Here is a 26,006-nt window from a genome sequence, read left to right as displayed (position 1 = left end):
ACTGAATCTTGAAAATTTTTCATTTAAGAGGGTCCCCTAGCCTTGCATTCAAAAGCAAATACATATTTCGCACGGTGCTGCTAAACATCTTTATAATTTTATAAAAATTCCTTGATTTATAAATTTAAAAAAATCTTAAACAAAGAAACCAAATTTGTTTTCTAAAATGTTATTAACTGTACCCAAAATTATTTATTTATCGTTAAACTTGACAAAGTTACGTTTAATTTAGACAAAATAAAAACGTAGTAATATGGGAACGCAAACTTAGAAATATGAATCTTTTAAAATTAACTGGTGAAAATCACAATATTTTGGAATATTCCACTAGTCAGTAATTTGGAATCGCGTAAATACTATCGATACGTACAATAAAAAAGTTCTCGACCGGTTTTAATGGACCTAGTGAGTATATCTAGTACTTACTCTTTCTTTTTCTGTTTAGCCTACGGAACCGCTGTGTGGTATTACTTAAGAGTATAATATATATGAATGTAAATTAAGTGTAGTCTTGTACTGTCCCAGGTCGACCGTTCCTGAAAAGCGGGGTTAATTGAAACCCGACCACCAAAAAACACCGGTATCCACGATCTAGTTTCCAAATCTGTATTATAGTATCCACAGTACTATTTAGTCGCGTACATTTAAACCGCACGACACTTATTCTTCGTTATTATATACATTAATATTTAAAATATTAATCTAATCTGCATCCAGATGCAGATATAGGTGTCGTACACATTTAGTATTTGGGATGTAAACGCCGTTCAGATGGACCCGTGGGTAGTCACCTCTCGTCATCGCAAACCTCATACGATTCGATTTCATCGGATCGATCTTCATTTTCCATTTAACCAGCCGCGCGTTGATTAGATGCAAATCGGACTGCGGTTTAACCAAAACTTGAGTCGGGTCATCGTTTACAGCTTGGATCGCCTTGTCATCAGCAAACAATGCAAAAGTGACATCTTCCAAAGGCGGAAGTCCGCAGTAAAGAAAGAATAAAAAAGAGCTACGTTTAAGATTTCATAAAATTCCTACTTTCGAACCCTTACTTCTTTTTAGTACGGTGTTATATAAACGTTAAAAAATGGGAGTCTGCGTATCAAATTTTTAAATCGTGAAATACCTCGGTCGGCGGTTGATTTAAAGAATATTCAATTTTGAAAATCCTTGATGGTGAGATATCAATAATTTTTCAGTATTTGTTTTAAAATTGATAGTTTAGTACTGAATTTCAAGTCTGTATGATTTTATTACTTTTTATTATTTTTGATTGAAATACCTAGAAAATTACGTCGTCTAAATAACAGAAAAAATGGTAATATCGAAGAAGTAATTATTTATTTAATTAAACTAGAAAATTTTATAGTTTTTAGTTTATAATAATGTAAATTACTTATCGTAAAATAATAATACACTGAAATTCTAACTTCTAGCAGAAAAAAAAAGTAGTTGCAAAACTACGAAATAGATTTTCCACTTGTTTTTAATAATCCTAAGATTAGAATTTGGTCATCGACATGGTTTACGTGATTTTCAATAAAAAATACATTAGATACTTTTTAAAATTTCTCAAATAAAATCCAAAACTATATTTTCAGTATTAGGCTATATAATGAACAATTATTTATTTTTTTAAATATTTTCACTGCACGAGTGACTCGTTAAAAGAAAATACGAGCAATGTTTTTTTCAACTAACAAAGCTCATGTGTGTATAATAGTAAAATATTAATGCTTGGATATATATTAGTAAGCGCGCGCAAATACACACAAACGATATATAAAGTTAAAAATTATTTTTTTCAATTTCTCTGAAACTTTTGAACTTCAGAAATCCTGTCAAATTAAATGTAAATTTTAAATACCATTAATTTACAACGATATAATATGGCAGAGGGTTATAAATTTCGAAATTTTCTTTTTCTATTTTTGTTTAGCCTCCGGAACCACCGTAAGGTATTACTTCAGAGAATGAATGCGGTTGATATGTATGAACGTAAATGAACTACGGTCTTGTACAGTCTCAAGTCGACCGCTCCGAGATGTGTGGTTAATTGAAATCCAACCGCTAAAGAACACCGGCATCACGATCTAGTATTCAAATCCGTGTAAGTAACTGTATTTACTTAACATTTGAACCTTAAGAACTCACAACTTCGAAATCGGCTGATTTGACAAGTTCTTCACCGCCAGACCGACTCGGTCGGTTCAATTTTTGAAATTTATACTACTTTGTTTTTTAGTTATTAGGTTTTTAAAATTTATTTTATTTTAATATTTTAGTTTTATCGATATTTTTAATTTTAATAGGGCAAAAAAATGATGACCGCATGAAAAATATCGTTTATAAGAAGCATAAAAGCGAAAAACCTGAGTCTCATTTGTAAATGGAATATTTAAAAATATTAATCTCCTAGCTATTGTGATATTAGCTGCTATAGGAGCTACAACGGGAAAGAATGTAGATCGATAAAAAGATCTGTCTTTTAAAGGTTTCTGCCTTAAAGAGACATTAAAAAGAAAAAAGAAAAAAAAAGATATTTAAATAAATCGTAAATAATCTGCAAAAAAATATTTCTATCCGATGATTCCAAGCGCAAACAATTTATTTTTGTCAGGCGGATTTTGTGCATATGTACATGAATATGTTGGCCTGTATTTGATCTTATAACTGTGGACCGCTTCGACCGAATTTCTTTTCCAAACAAAGGGGGTTTGGCTGAAATAAAAAATTCAAATTTTTACGGGAGTATGTTAGCGAAAAGTCTTTCTTACAAAAGTCGAAGGTTGTTTATCGAGATTGAAAATTACCAAAACGTTTTAATTAATACTTATTCACCTCCCCAAGAAATGACTTTATATATATTTTTTCGTTATTTAGTTATATCATACTTCAGAAAACGAGTTAATAGGAGTTCTTTGTGCATGTATATTATTTTATATCAATCGGCTTTCTAACCGCTATAAAAATTTTTCTCCATTCCGTTGCAATGGATTGTGGTAACAAAAACTATTTTTTATAATTAAAAAAAAAAAAATGTTTAAAAAATTATTTTAAACTAGCAGACCCGACAGTGTTTCGCTATTGCTAGATTTTAGTTTATTTTTATTTTTTTACATACATACAGAGTGTCCCATATAAAACGCAACCCAACCTTATATTGGTAGGTATTGAAAAAAAGTTATTTTTGTTACCGAGATATTTTTTTGTTATATTTGTTGGTACAAGAATTATATATATATATATATATAGTCTAAAACTTTTTTAAAATTCCACAGCTGCTTGTGCTAAAAAAAACTATTAGACAAGTTAAAGTTAAAAAAAAAAAAAAAAAAAAAAAAAAAAAAAAAAAAAAAAAAAAAAAAAAAAAAAAAAAAAAAAAAAACGCTATTATATGTAGACTTCAAGGACAAGTGATATTGCATAAGACAACTATATAACAAAAAGCCTTGTACGTGACCAATGTTCAGTCAACAAGGGTGTGAGGGATGTAAAAAATTAGTCGTCGTGTGTATTCTTTATTTCATAAACCAATATATATATATATATATACATACATCCTAAATACATTACGATCATTTTTGGGCAGTCGTGTAAAAAAATTCGGTTTAAAAATATGTAATAAAATTAAGATAGTTTTTTTCCAGTTTTTGGGTAAGTCTCTTAAAATTGAAAAATATCTGATGTGGACACCACATGACTTCCTATGTTTTTTTTTTTTTTAATGTAGTACATATAATTTTATTTCATTAATAACTTGTGATATTTTTATATATACATATTATTTTTTATTATTGAATTATTATTTATCATACATTTTTTTTACAATCAGAGGTTAATAATTATTATTAATAAATCAATATATTTAAAAAAAAAAAAAGGAGATCAAGTCTGATTCGAACCGATGTGCCTTCCCCTGTAAGATCCAAATATTTCGTTAATTAAAATTTGATTTGGTTGTAACTCAATGAAAATAATTACCGCTTGTGTTATATCGTTGAAAAGCGCTCAATGAGGGCTTATTACTGCAGTTAAGAAAAAGTTCAAAATCCAATTTTTGTGGGATTTTGGGTTTTTTGGAAATTTTTGGTACAGTCGATTGTAATCAAAAGGGGAGGTGCACAGCTAGATGTTATAACAGTCCTAAATAAAAAAATTCAACATTTTACGGCTAATCGTTTTTGAGTTATGCGAAATACATACGTACGTACGTAAGTACGTATAGAAGTCACGCCGAAAATAGTAAAAATGGATATTTCCGTTGAAATCTGAAAACCGAAATTTTTCATCCGGAGGTCCCGGGTTCGAATCCCGATCAGGCATGGCATTTCCACACGCGCTACAAATAGTTCATCCTCTATAGCAATACCTAACGGTGGTCCTGGAGGTCCACCGTTATTATCACAATAATAACTTTACTTTGTAAAAGGAAGCAAAAACATAGCTTTTTTTCAGTTTTTGAGTAAGATTCCCCTTTCTCGTAGAATTAAAAAACGCTGTCTTTTGGGGCAAAATATTTTTAAAAATGTTAAGATAAGCTTGCATGGATATACTGAGCTTAATATAAAGCGAAGTTATATCGGTAAAGTTTTGAAAAATTGACAGAAAATCCGTCATATTCTGGAAATATTGACTCCTAAATTTTAACTAACAAATTGCCCCATATATATGAGTCTCTGTACAAAATTTCATTAAAATCGGTTTATCCAGTCAAATAGGTATTCCGCCAATAAACGTATGTACATATATACAAATATTATTTCCCCCCGATTTTTTTTTTATTTGCGTGATTCCTGGATCATGAATCGTAAAGAAATAAAAAAAAAAACGATAACTCATTTTTTGATTGATTACCATACTTTCCTTCGAGCAGGATAGATCTACAGCTATGATACCCGGAAAATAAAAACTTATATATAACGAACAATTTTATATTATTTACATTAATATTAAACTTATTATTTTGTTTTGAAATATTTTACAAAGGAAATAAAGTTTTAACATTATTCCTTTTCTATATGTTATATATATATTTACCAGGCATATATAAAAAATGTTAATTTAAACTAAAATAACTGTTCGGTTTTTAAAATCAGGAAATGAAATGAATAAGGAAAAACTTTACTGATTTGGTTTGAACTTTGCAAAACAAAAAAGTTATTGAATAAAGTATATTATAAAGTAATAAAAATAAAATATTAAAGAATGTAACAAAAAAAATCATTAAAATTTGGTCGGCGATAACCACTAGTAAAAATAAACTTTTTGTAAAAATCAAAAGTAAATATTCTGGAATTCGGGGACGTGCGAAGTAGTTTCTTTTGCTCTTTATTTTTCTCCCTCTATCTCTTTCGGTTTGTTTTATTTGTGAATAGCGTATTAAGTAAATAAAAAAATAAAAATAAATAAAACTCCTATAAAAGATAAAAGACAATAAAAATCATTTATTAAGTTTACTTTACCGTCTATATAGCACCTATATCGAAAGAAGAAGGCTATATAGCTACACAGAAGCTATATAACGATATAGCTATGTAGAAGGGAAGGGATTCGTTTGTCTGGCATTTCTCCCAACACCACCCCATTCGGTCGCCCTAAAGCATAAGACCGAATGTCCGTGCCGCAAACGGCTACTGTTCCTCAAAACGGTTTAGCGACCGATATCCTAATTAGCTCCAAGAACTTACCTAACTGCGTGAGCAGAATAAGCGCGGTGCCCTACACCACTCGCTTGTCATATATTACTAAAACGGGTAGGCGCACCCCGTCCACATATTAAAATATGTGACTTGTCAATAAATTAAAATTTATTCTGCCAAGGACAGCAATTTGCTGCCACGCCTAGGTCGTATAAACGACAAGTATAAACGCTTGGTGTCGTAATCGGCTGGAGATCAGCCATTTATCTCAAGGTTAGCTTCCCACAGCAGCGGTTAGGAGTCTTACCCTTAAGTAAACTACTGATGTCGGTTGAACAAAGCAACGGCATCAATGAACTCCCACACGGTCCGCAATGCGGCTCACGCCACATTGACTCGACCCTTCTGAGTGGCCGATCGAAGGGAAGGGAAGATCGGTCAAAATTGGGAATATCCGTCAAAATTGGGAATATCCGGTTTTCACCGAATCTTGACGAATTGACCCCTAAGGATCCCAGAAAACCGAAAATGGCATCGAAATTTCCGCGAAAAAATGTGCGTACGTATGTATGTTGCCGTGTAAATCGCCTTACATCTTCAGAAGTAATCGACTGATTTTTATCAAATTTGGCTGTAATATTTCTATAGAAGGGGCTATTAAATTTTTTAATTCAAAGTGCCAAAGGGTGGTGGATACAGGAGGGAAAACGAAATCGCCTCCAGATTTTACATAATAAGGTTATATATTTTCTTTAAAAATTAATAAATTCAGATTGAACTAAATAGACATTAAAACCAAGATTATATCCGTATTAAATTTAAGCATCGATCACTTTTGGTTAGGGATCAAAATTTCCACATTATCCTACCAATAAACAGAAGCTAAAGTCACATTTTGTCACTATATTACTGATTGTTTTTTTTAATAACGTGTTATGGTAGAATTACTTTAATAAAAAGTAATTGCAAGTATAAGAAGATTAATAAAATCTCCTATTACTTGGGATTTTTATCAATAATAAATAAAATAAAACAATATCACTGCTTATTTTTCTTTTAAAAATATGTTTACATTAAGTGCAACCATGTTTGCACTTCCATGGTTTGCACCACTTCATCAGATGTATTAAACTTAAGAATTTAAAAAAGAGAAGAATGTTATTTTTTCTTAGTCAGATTGTTAAATGGTAATTGAAGAAAATTTTCATTGATAATAATATATTCTACTATTTATTAGATGAATTTATAATTGTATGAATTTTAGTATTTGCTGAATCTATTTTCATATTCAAATTTCACTTGCTCATTTATAATAATATTATCATTGTTTTCATTATATGTATTATTTATTATATGTATTTATTATATTTATATGTATTTCATTATTATATGTATTTCAAAAGACTTTTTCATTTATTATTACTTATTTTTATCTTTTAGTCGTGCAAATTAGAAAATGTTTGTTTGTTGCATTTTATATGATCTGCATAGTTTGATTTTTGTTTATGTTTAAATGTTTGTAAGTATTCGTTAAACTTTTTCTAAATCTCTATTGTCATAATTATATAGAATTTATTACTGTAATTAATTCTATATAACCTGGTTCATCATAAATAAAATAATAGAGCCAGTTTACAGGCAGTCAACACCTAGCAGATGACATCAACAATGCATCATAAAGTTCTGATATCTTCAACATGTTGAATCTAGTAGGTTAACCTACTCGTATAAAACCAATGATACACTTTTTTCCTGTAGAAGAAAAGATGAAAGATAACAAAAAAAAAACAGGCAGGTAGTGAGAAAAACCAGCCTAATTGGAGTAGTTCACTGTTTAGGACCCCAACCGTACCTTTGTCAAAAATACAGTTATGATGAATATTGACATATTTCTAAATGAACATGTTTAGCTACTATTTTGAAGTTCACAAACATTAAAATTAAACTCGTTAGATTTGAGGCTCAGCTTTGTAAGAGAATCATACAGAAAGTAGTACCTTAAACAAGGTAATCATTAAATTTTTTTTGTCTTATTTCTTTTTACTCGTATTTTTTCATGTAGCTTTATGTAGCTTTAGTTTTATGAAAAGGTTGACATTGCTTTTGGCCAAGCCCAGAATATAGAATAGATGCTCACACACATATGGAATCACCTTGCACAGATTTTTCCATACTTGAGATAAATAGTAACTATTTCAAGTATTATGCTATGAGAAATAAGTAGAAATTTTTCATTGATATCAAGTGTGTGTGATGCCAACCTTATCTGATGATTCTATTGATGTGATAACAAATCATCTATAATGGTATCCAATTGTAAAGTCTTATATGTTTTCCCTTCCTGTATTACATTTTTTCATTACACTGTTGAATTATGAATAAACACTGTAAACTTTCTTCATCTATTAATTAATTTCTTACACAACCATACATTTGTTGGGTTTGAAAATTGATTTACAGATCTCTCATTATATACCAATGAATTTTCATTTTTAAAAGTACAAAAACAACACTGACAAGTTATCTGGCTGATCTTGAAATAGTCAGGATCAGTTATCAGTTTAGCAATATATGATCTAGTAGTATAGCCAACTACTTTTCTCATGATCTTCTTCATGTAGTAACCATGTCTACTTAGAAATTTAAAATTACTCAATTCATAAAAAAATAAAAAATAAAAAATTGTAATACCCAACTTAAATTTTATGACTGAAAAAATCCTATGTACTTGGGAAAAACTTGTATAAAAATTTGTGATGTTAACCTTTAAAAAAAAAAAAGGAAGAAAAAGTTAAACATAGTTTCATTGTATTTTCCATAATCATGGTATGTTTGTTGTCTTACAGGTGTTGCCTTTCTGATGAAATGCCGCTTGGAATTGGAGATAAATTGTTATTACGATTAGCTGCATGGAAACTTGGACTTTGTAAAGTGGCCACTTTTCCAAATCGAGCCAGGCAGTTTGGTTCTTGTATAGCCAACAGTCATGAAAGCGGAAGTAGTGTTTCTCATAGACTTTAATGTGCATATATATATATATATATTTATATATAAATAATATATTATATTAAAATAAATACTTTTAATAACCATACTCTTGTGTACCAATACAAATTAATTTATGTTTAATAGATCAACCCTAAGTACAGAATAATTGAAATAGAATGACTTACTTTATTTCATTACATAACAGAAGTGGTTTCACGAACTTGATTCGCATCATCAGCTGCATACATTTACACACATATTACAAAAACATCACAAAATTAAAATTAATTAAGTTAAAATTAAAATGTAATTACAAAGATGAAAATTAAAACTTTTAAAATAAATCAAAAACTTAAGCAAAGCAAAATCATGTCTAGCCATTTCACGGAATTTACTTTACTAACCATATTGAAAGATCAGTTTACTCAACACTATTATCTAAACAGGTAGTGTTACTATCTACTGTGCAACCTTTATAATAATGTCATTCTTTATTATACCTTTTTAAAATATTGGAAATTAAAAAATGCGATATGGGTAGGAATAATAAGGGTTTTGACATTTTAGATATTATATATATATATATATATATATATATATATATATATATATAAACATAAGAATAAATTTAATATGATCAACCTTCAGACAGAGTACAAGGATGATGTTATTCTAGTCCTGAGAAGGTGGAAGCAACATATTGTTAGCTGTGACACCAATATTTCCTGAGTTCGCGTGCCTGCATCTCCACTCTTTGGTGAGGGGAACAGCACTATCGTATCAATATAGCTTCAATAACCAGTGCTCAGAATGTAATCATTATTAATGTCCATCTGTTGAATCTAATGAACTAAAAAGTGTATCCACTATATATGCATGGAATAATGTTAACGTTTATCTAGTTCCTATCCTCTAAGTTTTTTATTTTATTTTTTATCTGGTTTTATTTTAATAATGCACTTTGAGAGGTTGGTATAACTATGAACTACAAAAAATAGAATGAAGTGACAATTGTTAATGCAGAAATTAAATAAAAATTCAATCAGTATAAATGTAAATTAGTTTCATTTCATTAAAAATATCCCAAAAATAATAATACTGTAATTATCATAAAATAAAAATATGATGAAAACAATAAGAAATTAAAAAATTGTTAGCTTTTCAGGATTTTTTTTATTAAAGAAAGATATGAAATTATTTTAACAACAAAAATCAAATTAAGATCAATTAAAATTGATGAAAAATAATTACTATAAACACATAACAAAATAATCCTAAAGAAAAAGTAAAAACACAATAAGCAATGAGTTATCAAAATTTGAGTTTTTCAGAGTTTTTTTTTTGTATCCCATGCGCTTTTCTACCTGCTTGTTTGTTTATTAGCTATTGTTTTCTTTTCTAGATTTTGTTAGCAACCTCTGCATGTTTTCCGTCTCTTTCGCCCTGGACCTTCTGGCTTGAATGTGTGACAAAGTCTCGTCGCCTGTTATTTCTCTGTTTTGTTATTGTCCATATGAACTAAACTCTTCACTAATTCTCTTGAATTGTGTTATATTAATTTTTTTTACTCAGAATCATCTTATAAATAACCCATGTACTAACTACTGGCTCTTCCAAAAGTAATTCGAATGCTACTTTCCTGTACCATTTTACATTTATGCAAAACAGTATGGAATTATGACATCTTATACTTCCTTTGTTTGTTTAGCCTCCAGAATCACCGTTAGGTATTACTTTAGAGGAGAACAAGGATGATATGTATGATGTAAATGAAGTGTAGTTTTGTAGTCTCAGGTCAACCATTCCTATTTCTTGAGTTGGAGTTCTCTCACTGTGTTCACACATGTTGATTTTTACTCTGCATTTTTTAAACTTTTTGTACTGGTTTTTTTAGTTTTCTATCGGTTTGTTATTAGGATTTTTGGCGAATAGTTATTGGACATATCTGTGAAGTTTTGAGTTTTTTGGATAACGGATTGTGATTTCATTTCGATTTTTTTGTTTTTACTAGTGTATTTAATAGTACTCTGTAAATTATTAACCTATAAGGTTATTTCGATGGTTTATTGGCTTTATTTTTTGCTTCGTGAGTTTGGAATTTGTTGGTGGATACTTAATGGACGTGGCTATAAAATTTTGTGAATTTTGGTAAGCAGATTGTATTTTTATTACAATTTTTGTGTATTATTCTGGTCGTACTTAACCTATAAAGTATTAGATTTATTCTCAGTCTTTATACGTGCTTGTGCAGGACAATTATGTCATTGTCCGTAGTAGTCAATAAGGACTTGGAATAGTTCTTGCTAGTTCAATGAAATTATTGTAAGGCCTAGCAGCATATTATAAGGGGGAACTTCCAGTCCGATTATTTCCTTACTCCTTCATCCAAATCCAAAATCCTCGGTTCTAACGTAGGATTTTGGATTTGGATTTGGATCGTAACCTTTCCCAACTTTTGACCACCCAAATTTTTTCCCCTGGATTTGAGGTCATACATTTTACCTCCCCTGTGAATAGGTAAGTGGGATGTCAAAGAACTGGTTTTTCGGCATGGAACTTAGTTTTTTTGTCATCGGCTAGTGTGTATCTCTTTTCTGAAAGTAGATAATTCAAGAAATATGAGTACAAGGGATCCATTTCGGCCTGGGAGATCTATGATAGACCATTACGGACCGTTCCCCACTGAGATCTATGATAGTGGTGAGACAGCAGTTATTTTGACAGTTAGTACAGTATCCGTAATGGAGACTACATCAATTCATAGGATAGAAGAGATATTAAACCTAAAGACAACAGGAAGAGTCCCTCAGTACTGAGGAGAGGGAAGACGAAAATGAATTAGTTGATCTGACTGGCAAATTGCAATACATGGCTGGTGTATTAAAACAATTTAATAGATAAGAACACCAAGAGGGAGATATAGCAATTGGCAGTTGGCCTGTCTGGTTTTATGGTGGCATTGTCCAAGAAGGAATCTGTGCAGGGCTCACAGGATTTTGCATCTCAAACTGGCACTAAGGCGGAGTATGAAATGATTATTCAGAAGTTGGCCCAAGGCGTTGAGAATAAGGAGGTTTCTGACTTCAATTTGAAATGATGGCTGAAAGATGCCTTCAGCTTTGTTGAAATTAAGAAGGGTACATGCTTTGAGAACAAAGAGGTGGATACAGTAGTGGTAGTGGACTTAGCGTCACTAAATGACCCCTTTGTGATGAATTCTTTAGGAGGGTTCCTGAGGTCTGGCGGATAAGAAAAATCTGAGGATGGACAGCTGATGGCGTTTAGCCCTCGCACAAAGGTTTTTATTGGTGAGGAGGTGGAGATGGCATGTCCTTTGGTACTTGTATTGGTAGTAGATACCTCTTAGAGCGAGTTGCATGTAGTAGTGGATCTTAAGAATGGCACTGGGCTAATTTTTGAGCTTTCGAATAATAAGATGATATTCTTAATCTCTCTTTAAGTATTGTTTTTGTTTTTGTATTTCTAAACCTTATTATGCTATTGAAATTTAAAACTTTTCTTGAATTGCCAACTGAAAATTTTCATTTATTTAATTTACATGAATTGTATGTATGAATCATAATGAAAAAGATAGATTAAAAAAATAACAGGGCATACTATCTATACATGTGTGATGTTTTATCCCTAGTATATAACCCAAATTATACATAAGCATCAATTGTACATATTTTTTAAGTATGCATTTTGTGACTTAAGTTTATTTATTTAATTTTAATCATTTTTTATGTAAAAAAAATTAGAAATTATATTTATACAAAAGTTCTTATATTATTAAACCTGCAAAAAATAAACTATTATCTGAAGTACATTAGCAACATAATACAGATACCAATAATAGTTACAAGTTTGAAATAACTAACAAATGTAATAAAAAAAGGTTTTTAACTATTTAAAAGGCCTCTAATTTAAAGTACCAAAAATAAAACAAAAGTAACTGAGATGTTGGAGAAATTTGGTAAGTATGAATTATTCATTTATATTCCATAAAAATGTCCAGTTACCATTCAAGGGTTAAGTTTAAAACAATATTACCGTTACACTATGATGTACTTTTGTTTTTATAGTTTACCAAAAATTTTTAATCAACACTAATAACATTGGCTTTAATAAATATCTTCATGTTTAATCTCTTGATTACTTTTTTTAATGTGACTACTTATAATGATTCATAGCTTGAATTATTAATGAAAAATTAGAGTTAACAACTTTGTTTTAAATAATTAGATGGTTCTTAGAAATCTTGAATTGTTACAGTCTTATGTACAGCAGTTTTATTCATCAGTCTATTGCAATGCAGTTATTTTCTGTTTTTGCTACATGATATGTGTCCTTTCTGTTAAGCAATAAAATATTTTTCATACATTTTGAAAATATTAAAACTATGAGGATTATGTCATCATTATTGATCAGCAGTGAATTTGTTTGTTTACTGATAGTTTTTTTTGTTATTTAAGTTTTATAATTTAAATATTAACGAAGTAGTGAAACATTTTATTATAAAAAAGATTTTGAAACAAAAGTCTAATGAATAACTGGGAATATTATTGAATATTATTTTCTGATATTTGTAAGTGTAGTTGATAGTTCATGTTCCATGGAACAGACAGCAACCAGTAGAACTTTACTCAGCAAAACCATTATCAACATTACCTTTGTTTGTTATCATAAAATTTAAGTTGTATGTGTACTATTAAACAATTGTTTAGAAACTAAGACCATACAAATTATATGAATGTTATCATTTACTACAGAAACCCAGAAAATACTTATATTATAAGGCAGTGCTATCACTCATATAGTTTCATATAAACCAGTTTCTAACCTTGCTTTTGAAATGAATACAGTTTTTGGACACTTGGTATAGATGACATTATATAACACTTTGTTGGCATTTTGTGTTTTATCAGTCATAAATCTTTTTAGTATACTCTTTACTACAGAGTCTGATGCTAGTCTTTGATGTAAGGGTAGAATTTACTTACAACTTTTTCTGTTAGAGGAGTTTTTAATTTACCTTCATGCAATTCAAAGATTTCATTTCAAGATATTGCTCTTTAAAAGAAACACCAAAAATCCTCTTCTACAGAACATTTTACATGATTTGGCTATTCATCAGTAGACTGACAATGAGAAAGGGTGATAAATATTATCTTCTTATATCATCAACATTACCAATGTTTTTACTTCCTTGTATGAAGTAAAGGAAGTATTGTGATCGCAAAAAATTTCAGTTTCAGATTTCAACGGAAATATACATTTTGACCATCCCTGAATCCATTTTGACTAGTTTCGGCATGACATCTGTATGTACGTATGTATCTTGCATAACTCAATTGATTAGCCATATTATGTTAAAATTTTTGATTTAGGGCTGTTGTAATATTTAGTTGTGCACTTCCCCTTTTGATTGCAATTGACCGAACCAAAAGTGTCCAAAAAAGCCCAAAATCAAAAGAATTTGGTTCTGACTTCCTCTCCTTTTGTTTTTAATTTAAATATTTTGATTTATTAATAATTATTAACCTCTGATTATAAAAAAAATGATAAATAATAATTCAGTAGTAACAATAAAAAAAAAGATATGAAAAAATATCAGAAGTTATTAATGAAATAAAATTTTACATACTTTTCATTTTAAAAAAAAGTGTATGTGTAATTTAATTTTGTACAATGAAGTCATGTGTTGTCCACATCAATTTTTTTTTAATATCATTTGATATTGAGCGGTTAATTTTTTTATAACAGTTTCTGTCAAATTTCCATGCTTTCTTCCTCCCATCAGAGCATTGGTCCCTACACTATCTTTTACAATTTTCCTTAGGCCTATTCCACTCTTTTTTCTATATGATTTAACTTTCTGTATTTTAATATGAACATAGATTTTTAGGTAGTTAAAAATTGAGAGTGTTTTAATATCACCATCCGAACTAAAAAAACTCTTTTGATGGTGACCAGATTGTTATAGCCACCACCATTTCCTTGGCAGGAGAGGAGCCATTGTAGTTAGTAACATTTGTGTTTGTGGGTTTCATACCACACTATATATACTTCTGAATCATTAGTAAATTCAGTTTTCTTTTTCACATATATGGCAGTATTTTGACAATAACTCAAAAATCAATGACAAAACTAGTTACAACTTTAGTGCAGCATCCAATAACATATTTGGATGTGAAGCCACATTTCTGCCAGCTTCCATCATAGCTAACAGTAATGTCAATTAGTTAACCTTCATTATCTAGTATCTCATATAGCTTTTCTAACTTCATCACTTGCCTCTTGAAGTGAATTTTTGAACATTTTGTTTATAGTCATTACGAAGACGAAAAATGTGTTTATTATAAGTTTCATTTTGCATTGCTTTCATGTTCATACACGTACTTAAGATTTCTAATGCTCTGTGCCCCTTTCCCTTTGGTCAAAAAGCATGCATCACTCTCCAACTTAATCAGAAGCTTTTCTAGATGATTCATTTTAAATTACATAACCTGACGTGACAAAAGTTGATTCCGCACTACATGAAAAACAATAGTTTTTTTAGAAAATTAGCAGAACCATTTGGAAAACTGTTACATCAGTACTTCTTGAATAGCATTCCTTATATGGAAATGTAGAAATAAACTCTGAATAGTCTATTCAAATCCACTATAGTATATACTGGTGCATCAAAATCAACATTTACTTGTGGGCAATAACTGTCATACAAAGCAAATTCAGTTGGAGTGTCATATACTCTATCATATTCAAATTTAGACTGCCACTACTTTCAATTGTACTATTACTTGTCAATGGCATAACCGTACTTTCACATACTTCCACATTTTCCAGGTTTTGAAAGTTCCAGAAGAACTTAATGATACAACTGTGTATATATATATTTCTAAAAATATTAATATATAGGCTATGTTTAACAAATTTCCTTAAGTAATTTTCACCCTCTTCAATAAAGTTAGAAAAATAAAATTTCCGAAAACCTTTTCTATATTATATGTCTAGGGACTGTAATTTTTTTTTAAATTTACACATTTCTTGTAGCTCTATATATGAAGTATAAACTTTCAAAAAATCTTTTAAATATATTTAAACCAAAAAGATATAGAGAAAATAACAAAAATGTACATTTAAATTTTAAGAGATGAGGGCTGACTTAAAAAAAAATAAAATTTATTATTTATGCATTGTAGGTAACATGTCTTGTCTGCTTTTTCTCCAAAATGTCTTTGAAGAAAATCAAAATTGGTTTTTTCATGATATCTCTCCATACCCTAAATTAAATTTGAAACAAATAATGTAGTCAGTGCCCCATAAATAGAAATATTTGTACCAAATCTGAAGAAAATTGGTTTGATCCAGACCTGAGATAGAAGGCCAAAAGCACTGCAATACACATAAGAACATACTTATGTGTATTCCTCACCTCTAAATATATATATATATATGACAAAAGCATTAGATTTAAACAAAAGACTGACAAACGACAAAATACAACAAAGTTTACGGATGAAGAAAAGAAAGCAAGATCTGAATGGATGAAGAAATACTGGGCAGCTCGGAAGAGTAAAATAACACGCTTTTCTCAGAAAAGATCCAACTAAAATTGACTTAAGTGGTCCCATGTTGGCCGTAAAAGCATAATAATAATAATAATAATAATAATAATAATAATAATATATATATATATATATATATATATATATATATTCTGTTTTTTGTATAACTTTATTTGTTGTTAAATTTTTCTTTGTATGTTTGTTCATCAGGACTATTAAAATTAAAATAACTTTGGCACCTATATTTTATTCCAGACTCAAAATGAAAAAGACATTTTTTCATAAAATTGTACTCAATTTTTCAATATTTAAACAAATTTTCTTGTAAATTAATTTTTTGTTAGGCATTACTTTTAAAAAAAATCAAATTTTCCCACAGAGTAAGGAAGCCTCTAAAATATATTTTTTTAAATTCAAAATAGCAAGATATTTATTTACTAGTTACAGAGAGTTACAATATATTTACTAATATTTTTAAGTGTATTTCAAAGTTTTATCATTGATAGAAGTAATCATTAGTTAAGAAAGATTTTTTTATTAGTTTAAAAATTAAGTTTTATGTCATTAAGTATACCTTAAAGACTTTAAATAAGTAACCATTACTTCACTTATTTATTTTAAATACCATTTAGCCTAAATGAAAGTATACAATTTGTACTTTTTTTTTAATTTAACTTGTTTTAAATTCTGCAGAAAGAGTTTTTAATTAGTTCTTGTTTGTTTACAGAACTTAATTTTTTTCCTTGGAAACACAGCATGAATGAGTTGAAGATCGATATAGGAATATCAGTAGATATTTGTGAAACCACTAGTCATGCCATTATTAAAAATGGAGAAAAAGAAGCAGAATGGTTTAAAGAAGAACCTAAATTTCATGATATAGAAATATACAAGACAATATGTAATCAAGCAAGAAGTTCGAATGACATTTTAAAAAAATGTTTCGAAAATAATGAAATTTTAAACAGAGTTGAATCACTGATTAATATTCTTTCAAAATCTGTGGAGTTAAGAGTTAACAAACAACCTAATCTTTGTAGAAAATGTACATTTTCAAAATATTTTCATTGTTCTCATTCTAAAATTGGTATATTATTCTCAGGTAGGCTTGATTCAACTGTTTTAGCAATTTTAGCGAATAAATATGTACCACTTCATGAATCTATCGATTTATATAATGTTGCATTCCAAAATCCTGCTAAGAAAATTATGAATTTTAATGTTCCTGATAGGAAAACTGGTGAAATAGCTTTTGAAGAACTAAAGAAACTTAGTCCACTAAGAAAATGGAATTTTATTAAGGTAATTTTCCAACATTTTTAAATATGTATATGATTATTTATAAGACTTATTAATTTACATTCAGTATTTTGAAAACAAAAATTAGATCTATTTTGCAGTTTTTTTCAGATTTGTTCAACCATGTAGACACTAGCAACAAGGTAGGTACCTCCCATTTCTTTATACAATCAATATATTTACTTACTTATGTAATATTTTTAATATACAAGTCTTTACTGCAACTAAATAAAAAGTATAATGTTGTTAAAATAAATCTTAAAATGATGTTAATAAAATTATGAAAGAAATTAAAATAAATAATTAATAAATTATGAAAGTAAATAAGACTGATTGCCTTGTACCAGGATCGTTTTGGTAAGTTCTCGGCCTGAAAAAAAGATAGTGAAAAGTGTAATCAAATGACTGTAATTGACAAGTGTGATCCTATAAATCAACATTTCTCTGCAAGCGGGTCCTGGTGATATGAAAGGGGATTCGCAAAATTGGTAACTAATGCAAATTTACACGTAACAACTTTTACACATTCTTTACACAGGGTCGTGAAATTACAACTTTACATGTAAACCATAGTGAAATCATTTTATGAGAAAATAATCTGATGTGGACACTACATGACACCCCCAGCCCCACACGCACTTCCTTGTGCATTTATTAGATTACATAGACACATTCTTGCTGCACTTCATTTAATCTTATTTCATTTGAAAGTGAGATACGATCCTCTAATTCTTTAATAAAAGTGGACAGTTACACAATTGCTAAATTATTAGTTTTTATTAACATCAAATATTTATACAGTTATTAATTCAACAATCTTACGTGAAATATTAGGTTAGAGTAAAAGTCCCTTCATTATTCTTTAAATAAATCGTTTACCAAATAATCCAATAATAAAAAATTATTATTCTACACTGCAAGGTTAAAATTAATATTATTAACCAGTATACACGAGTTCACTAGACACACCAGAAATTTTGTGCATATTACACAGAAGTGAAAAAAAAATTTATTCAAGTTAAAGTTTCACATTTCAAACTTCATTTCAGTTCAAGTTCGAGTAAAAGTTTGACATTTTCTGAAAAATGCATAAAATTGAAGTTCAAGCCAGTTATTAAATACTTGGTTTTAAACGATTTAATCCTGGCAGACATAAAAAAAAGTTATATTACATGTTAAAGGATTCTTTACTTTTAATCACCTAATGTGTAGAGAAAGTACACGAGTGGAATATTTTTTAAGCAGAAAATTATGTGGTCATTTAAACAATTTGAAAGTAATATTTTTATTTCTTTGCCTTCACTTAGTAGTTAAATTGTTCAGCATAAAGGTAATTATTTCTTGGTAGTCAACATATTTTTAAATGAAATATTGGAAAATTAGTTTGAAAACTCCAGAAAAAAAATTATAAATGTACCATATTTAACACAGCTCTAGCTCACACTTAATAATTAGTTAAACATTGCATGAATAAATAGTCAAACTTAGTGCTTATCTTTTTTTGCCTTATTTTGCTTATTTTAATCAAAACACTGGCCAGTTTCCCTTTTGAATTTTTTGAATTGACTGTTTTGCGTGAGAAAGATTCTTAATTTAGATCTAACGAATTTTTTTTTTTAAATAAAATAAAAATAATACAATTTTCAAAGAATATGTTAAAAAAAATAAAACATAATACTTTTCAATTATTTTTTTTTGTTAACATTACACTAAAATCTACACCAAGTTAAGGGTTTAAGTTGTTGGTAGTTGTTTTTAATACATCACTGACTTCTAAAGCTGAAATTTAAAGAATTGAACAGTATTATTTTTGATTATTAGTGTTAAAGTTTGTCTTTTTTTATTGCTAATATTTTTCAATGATTTTTACTAAATTATCTATATTTTTAAATTATAACTATTCTGCATGCATGGTAAGTATGCAGAATATTGAACCTTGTAATATTTAATGTTGAAAACTTCTTTTTATTGTTTTTATACAGTGGTTTGTATTTTTAAAAATGTTGACTTTTTGGCTTAAAAAAGCTTAACCATCCTTTTTTGGTTTCTTCAAATTGTTATTTATCCAGTGCCAATTGTGTGACTAAGAAGAATCACTTGATTCCTAATTTATAAAAATGAGTGCATCTGCAGTTCTTGGATTACACATCACCAACAAGTACATCAAAACACATTAGCCTTTCTGTTGTTGTCGCCCAACTGGAGGGTGACTGTATTTTCACTGAATAAATGGCTATTAGCGATGATGTAAATAAATGTAAGCATCTAACTAAATCCACTCTTGTCATTCCCGTTCCATAGAATTATCAATTATTTCTCTACTTACAATTCAATATAAATTTCCCAATATTTGTTTGTTATCCCTTCTATCTTTCTGTAAACTTACCCCTGACAGTTTTTGTTATCCAGTATTCAAATGTATTATAGCAAACACCATTATAAATCTGTTAGTTTCTAAAACCCTAAAGTAGGTTTTTGGGTAATATATTTAATGTCATATTTTATTACAAAATATGTTGCTTTTTATTTGTCCTAGGTAGATGTTACACATGATGAACTTGTAACATGGCGTCAGAATCTTATTGCACATCTTATACATCCATTAAATACTGTTCTTGATGATAGTTTAGGATGTACCCTTTGGTTTGCTTCTCGTGGTCAAGGAGTTCTATCAACAGGACAACCATATTCATCATATGCAAGGGTAAGACTAGTTTTATGTATGTAGTTTTTCTTTATTAAAAATTAATGAGATATTTAATTGATTTTTACAATTAAATATGTCAAATTGAGCCCTCTGTAATTGTCATAAGTTTTGGCAAATAAGTTGAACATAATTTTGAAGGATTAAAGACACATCTGCCGTTTGTTTTAACTATAACAGGAATTATATTGATAAATATACTTATCATTTAGTTCAGGGCTATTGCAGAAGCAGTAGTTTAACCCCTTTTACAGAAGACACCTAATGTACATTCCTAATAGTGTTATATGGGTGAGCAACTTAAAACTGAACTAGGCCAGCATGAACTGCAGTTATTTGAGTGTTACCTTTATTGCTACTTCCACTAGTATCACTATTAGTTGCGTATGTCATACTCTCATCTATCATTGTCAGTTGTAAACTGTTCATGCTTCAGTGCAGCATAGTTTTGTTCTCTTTGTAGTTATGTTTTTAAAATGCCATAATCAAGGCATTTACACTATAACAACATTTCCACTATAACAAGTTTGTTATAGTGGAAGCTTACGTCCAATCTGCATTTTTTCAAGGAATGTGTCAAATATTCATGGAAAAATTTACAAATGCCCGTATCCAAGCAAAGCATAGCAAACATGGTTTGGTTAAAAATGGTGTACAGTGGGATGGGGTTCAAACACAAAACAGAATAGATAATTTTTTCGGGCTACAGAAGCCAAAGCCAATATTCATAGAAGAATTAAAGGCAGTCTGAGAAAAATCTCTGTTTAAGTTATCACAACAAACTGGTATAAAATATTCATCTTGTCATAAAATTCTACATAATTAAAATTTTAAACCATATTGTATTACAACTGTACAGCAACTTAAGAGAACAAGCAAACTGGAACAGCTTAATTATTGCGACTAGCTTCTCAAAAACATACTGATGGACATATAGACCCAATGCTGTATTTCAGATGAATAATTATGTTTGAGCATATGCACGTATGGGTGAAAGAAGTATACTTATGTGTACTGCAAATAAGTAATAAGTGTGTATACAATGTAGTCATGTATGCTTATACACACAGCTTATGAGCTTGAAAGTTGTGATGAAGCTGTTCATGTATTGAAAGTTGTGATGAAGCTGTTCATGTACTCAGACTCTATCATTACTTGTTTTTGTTGTATAACTAAAGCCTGTGATGTAAGAATGGAAATTCAGTTTAAAAATGAGATTGTATTTATAACACCCTGAATATGCTTCTTGTAAAGTAAAAGAAAGGTGCAAATGTAAGAAATAAAATTTCTAATGCGATTCTTATCTAAAAGATATAAAAACATGTTGCAGCTGTAAATCATTTACAATAAAAGTGATAAGTCACTGTCATTATTCTACAGCAGAATAATATTGGTTCTTTACATTTTATAAATAAATTTTCTTGATACCATCCATTATACTCAATTTCAACAATTGAAGTTGATAATTTTTTTTTAACTTTAACTTTTAACAAAGATTTTTACTTAAATATTAAAGATAACAATGAAACTGATTGTCATATGTTTGTGCACGTTAGTAAAAGATTTACGTGTTATTTTTTCTTTTAGTAAATGTTAGTTTACAGATGAAAATGTATATTTTAGGTGATTCTATTGGGTCTAGGAGCTGATGAAATGCTTGGAGGTTATATGAGGCATCGTACCCAAAGGAGGCGCGAACGTAGTTGGATGACTCTTGCTAATGATTTAGATATTATTGGTCGTAGAAATTTAGGTCGTGATAATAGAGTTCTTGCTAATCATGGATGTCAACCTCGTTTGCCATATCTTGATGAACATGTAGTTGCCTTTATTCAGTCGTTACCACCATGGCATAGGTTTGTCATCTTTCATTATTACTTTAATTTATTTTTTTTATAACTTACCTATTTCTTTGCATTTTATTGTTTAATGTAAATATTATTCACCTATCACCCACTTTTAAGTAAATGGAAAATTACATAATTCTTTAAAGAAAAATTAATAAATTCAGATTGAACTAAATAGACATTAAAACCAAGATTATATCCGTATTAAATTTAAGCATCGATCACTTTTGGTTAGGAATCAAAATTTCCACATTATCCTACCAATAAACAGAAGCTAAAGTCACATTTTGTCACTATATTACTGATGTTTTTTTTTAATAACGTGTTATGGTAGAATTACTTTAATAAAAAGTAATTGCAAGTATAAGAAGATTAATAAAATCTCCTATTACTTGGGATTTTTATCAATAATAAATACAATAAAACAATATCACTGCTTATTTTTCTTTTAAAAATATGTTTACATTAAGTGCAACCATGTTTGCACTTCCATGGTTTGCACCACTTCATCAGATGTATTAAACTTAAGAATTTAAAAAAGAGAAGAATGTTATATTTTCTTAGTCAGATTGTTAAATGGTAATTGAAGAAAATTTTCATTGATAATAATATATTCTACTATTTATTAGATGAATTTATAATTGTATGAATTTTAGTATTTGCTGAATCTATTTTCATATTCAAATTTCACTTGCTCATTTATAATAATATTATCATTGTTTTCATTATATGTATTTATTATATTTATATGTATTTCATTATTATATGTATTTCAAAAGACTTTTTCATTTATTATTACTTATTTTTATCTTTTAGTCGTGCAAATTAGAAAATGTTTGTTTGTTGCATTTTATATGATCTGCATAGTTTGATTTTTGTTTATGTTTAAATGTTTGTAAGTATTCATTAAACTTTTTCTAAATCTCTATTGTCATAATTGTATAGAATTTATTACTGTAATTAATTCTATATAACCTGGTTCATCATAAATAAAATAATAGAGCCAGTTTACAGGCAGTCAACACAGCAGATGACATCAACAATGCATCATAAAGTTCTGATATCTTCAACATGTTGAATCTAGTAGGTTAACCTACTCGTATAAAACCAATGATACACTTTTTTCCTGTAGAAGAAAAGATGAAAGATAACAAAAAAAAAAAACAGGCAGGTAGTGAGAAAAACCAGCCTAATTGGAGTAGTTCACTGTTTAGGACCCCAACCGTACCTTTGTCAAAAATACAGTTATGATGAATATTGACATATTTCTAAATGAACATGTTTAGCTACTATTTTGAAGTTCACAAACATTAAAATTAAACTCGTTAGATTTGAGGCTCAGCTTTGTAAGAGAATCATACAGAAAGTAGTACCTTAAACAAGGTAATCATTAAATTTTTTTTGTCTTATTTCTTTTTACTCGTTATTTTTTCATGTAGCTTTAGTTTTATGAAAAGGTTGACATTGCTTTTGGCCAAGCCCAGACTATAGAATAGATGCTCACACACATATGGAATCACCTTGCACAGATTTTTCCATACTTGAGATAAATAGTAACTATTTCAAGTATTATGCTATGAGAAATAAGTAGCAATTTTTCATTGATATCAAGTGTGTGTGATGCCAACCTTATCTGATGATTCTATTGATGTGATAACAAATCATCTATAATGGTATCCAATTGTAAAGTCTTATATGTTTTCCCTTCCTGTATTACATTTTTTCATTACACTGTTGAATTATGAATAAACACTGTAAACTTTCTTCATCTATTAATTAATTTCTTACACAACCATACATTTTTTGGGTTTGAAAATTGATTTACAGATCTCTCATTATATACCAATGAATTTTCATTTTTTAAAGTACAAAAACAACACTGACAAGTTATCTGGCTGATCTTGAAATAGTCAGGATCAGTTATCAGTTTAGCAATATATGATCTAGTAGTATAGCAAACTACTTTTCTCATGATCTTCTTCATATAGTAACCATGTCTACTTAGAAATTTAAAATTACTCAATTCATAAAAAAATAAAAAATAAAAAATTGTAATACCCAAGTTAAATTTTATGACTGAAAAAATCCTATGTACTTGGGAAAAACTTGTATAAAAATTTGTGATGTTAACCTTTAAAAAAAAAAAGGAAGAAAAAGTTAAACATAGTTTCATTGTATTTTCCATAATCATGGTATGTCTGTTGTCTTACAGGTGTTGCCTTTCTGATGAAATGCCGCTTGGAATTGGAGATAAATTGTTATTACGATTAGCTGCATGGAAACTTGGACTTTGTAAAGTGGCCACTTTTCCAAAACGAGCCAGGCAGTTTGGTTCTTGTATAGCCAACAGTCATGAAAGCGGAAGTAGTGTTTCTCATAGACTTTAATGTGCATATATATATATATATATATATATATATATATATATATATATTTATATATAAATAATATATTATATTAAAATAAATTCTTTTAATAACCATACTCTTGTGTACCAATACAAATTAATTTATGTTTAATAGATCAACCCTAAGTACAGAATAATTGAAATAGAATGACTTATTTTATTTCATTACATAACAGAAGTGGTTTCACGAACTTGATTTGCATCATCAGCTGCATACATTTACACACATATTACAAAAACATCACAAAATTAAAATTAATTAAGTTAAAATTAAAATGTAATTACAAAGAATAAAATTAAAAATTTTTAAATAAATCAAAAACTTAAGCAAAGCAAAATCATGTCTAGCCATTTCACCGAATTTACTTTACTAACCGTATTATCTACTGCGCAACCTTTATAATAATGTCATTCTTTATTATACCTTTTTAAAATATTGGAAATTAAAAAATGCAATATGGGTAGGAATAATAAGGGTTTTGACAGTTTAGATATTATATATATATATATATAAACATAAGAATAAATTTAATATGATCAACCTTCAGACAGAGTACAAGGATGATGTTATTCTAGTCCTGAGAAGGTGGAAGCAACATATTGTTAGCTGTGACACCAATATTTCCTGAGTTCGCGTGCCTGCATCTCCACTCTTTGGTGAGGGGAACAGCACTATCGTATAAATATAGCTTCAATAACCAGTGCTCAGAATGTAATCATTATTATTGTCCATCTGTTGAATCTAATGAACTAAAAAGTGTATCCACTATATACGCATGGAATAATGTTAACGTTTATCTAGTTCCTATCCTCTAAGTTTTTTATTTTATTTTTTATCTGGTTTTATTTTAATAATGCACTTTGAGAGGTTGGTATAACTATGAACTACAAAAAATAGAATGAAGTGACAATTGTTAATGCAGAAATTAAATAAAAATTCAATCAGTATAAATGTAAATTAGTTTCATTTCATTAAAAATATCCCAAAAATAATAATACTGTAATTATCATAAAATAAAAATATGATGAAAACAATAAGAAATTAAAAAATTGTTAGCTTTTCAGGATTTTTTTATTAAAGAAAGATATGAAATTATTTTAACAACAAAAATCAAATTAAGATCAATTAAAATTGATGAAAAATAATTACTATAAACACATAACAAAATAATCCTAAAGAAAAAGTAAAAACACAATAAGCAATGAGTTATCAAAATTTGAGTTTTTCAGAGTTTTTTTTTTGTATCCCATGCGCTTTTCTACCTGCTTGTTTGTTTATTAGCTATTGTTTTCTTTTCTAGATTTTGTTAGCAACCTCTGCATGTTTTCCGTCTCTTTCGCCCTGGACCTTCTGGCTTGAATGTGTGACAAAGTCTCGTCGCCTGTTATTTCTCTGTTTTGTTATTGTCCATATGAACTAAACTCTTCACTAATTCTCTTGAATTGTGTTATATTAATTTTTTTTACTCAGAATCATCTTATAAATAACCCATGTACTAACTACTGGCTCTTCCAAAAGTAATTCGAATGCTACTTTCCTGTACC

General features: G+C 28.8%; 1 protein-coding gene across 10 annotated transcripts in view; it reads left to right on the top strand.

The window, feature by feature from the left end:
- The window catches only part of LOC142328752 (asparagine synthetase domain-containing protein 1-like), a 110,958-nt gene extending 86,516 nt beyond the window's left edge, over positions 1-24,442 (top strand). For 6 of the 10 annotated variants that reach the window (XM_075372760.1, XM_075372763.1, XM_075372759.1 and 3 more), the window contains 5 exons: positions 8,492-8,643; positions 16,932-17,506; positions 20,040-20,207; positions 21,831-22,063; positions 24,267-24,442. In XM_075372760.1, the coding sequence (XP_075228875.1) occupies positions 8,492-8,643; positions 16,932-17,506; positions 20,040-20,207; positions 21,831-22,063; positions 24,267-24,441 (1,303 nt within the window). In that variant the 3' untranslated portion in view covers position 24,442. Of the gene's footprint in view, positions 1-1,942; positions 2,114-8,491; positions 8,668-9,232; positions 9,391-13,885; positions 13,966-16,931; positions 17,507-20,039; positions 20,208-21,830; positions 22,064-24,266 lie in introns of those variants that run through there. The other 4 variants (XM_075372762.1, XM_075372767.1, XM_075372765.1 and 1 more) reach the window with 4 other exon arrangements.
- The last annotated feature ends 1,564 nt before the right edge of the window (positions 24,443-26,006 follow it).

The sequence above is a fragment of the Lycorma delicatula genome, chromosome 8, assembly GCF_047948215.1.
Source record: "Lycorma delicatula isolate Av1 chromosome 8, ASM4794821v1, whole genome shotgun sequence".
NCBI classification, from domain to species: Eukaryota; Metazoa; Arthropoda; class Insecta; order Hemiptera; family Fulgoridae; genus Lycorma; species Lycorma delicatula.
This window is presented reverse-complemented; position numbering and strand designations above follow the sequence as displayed.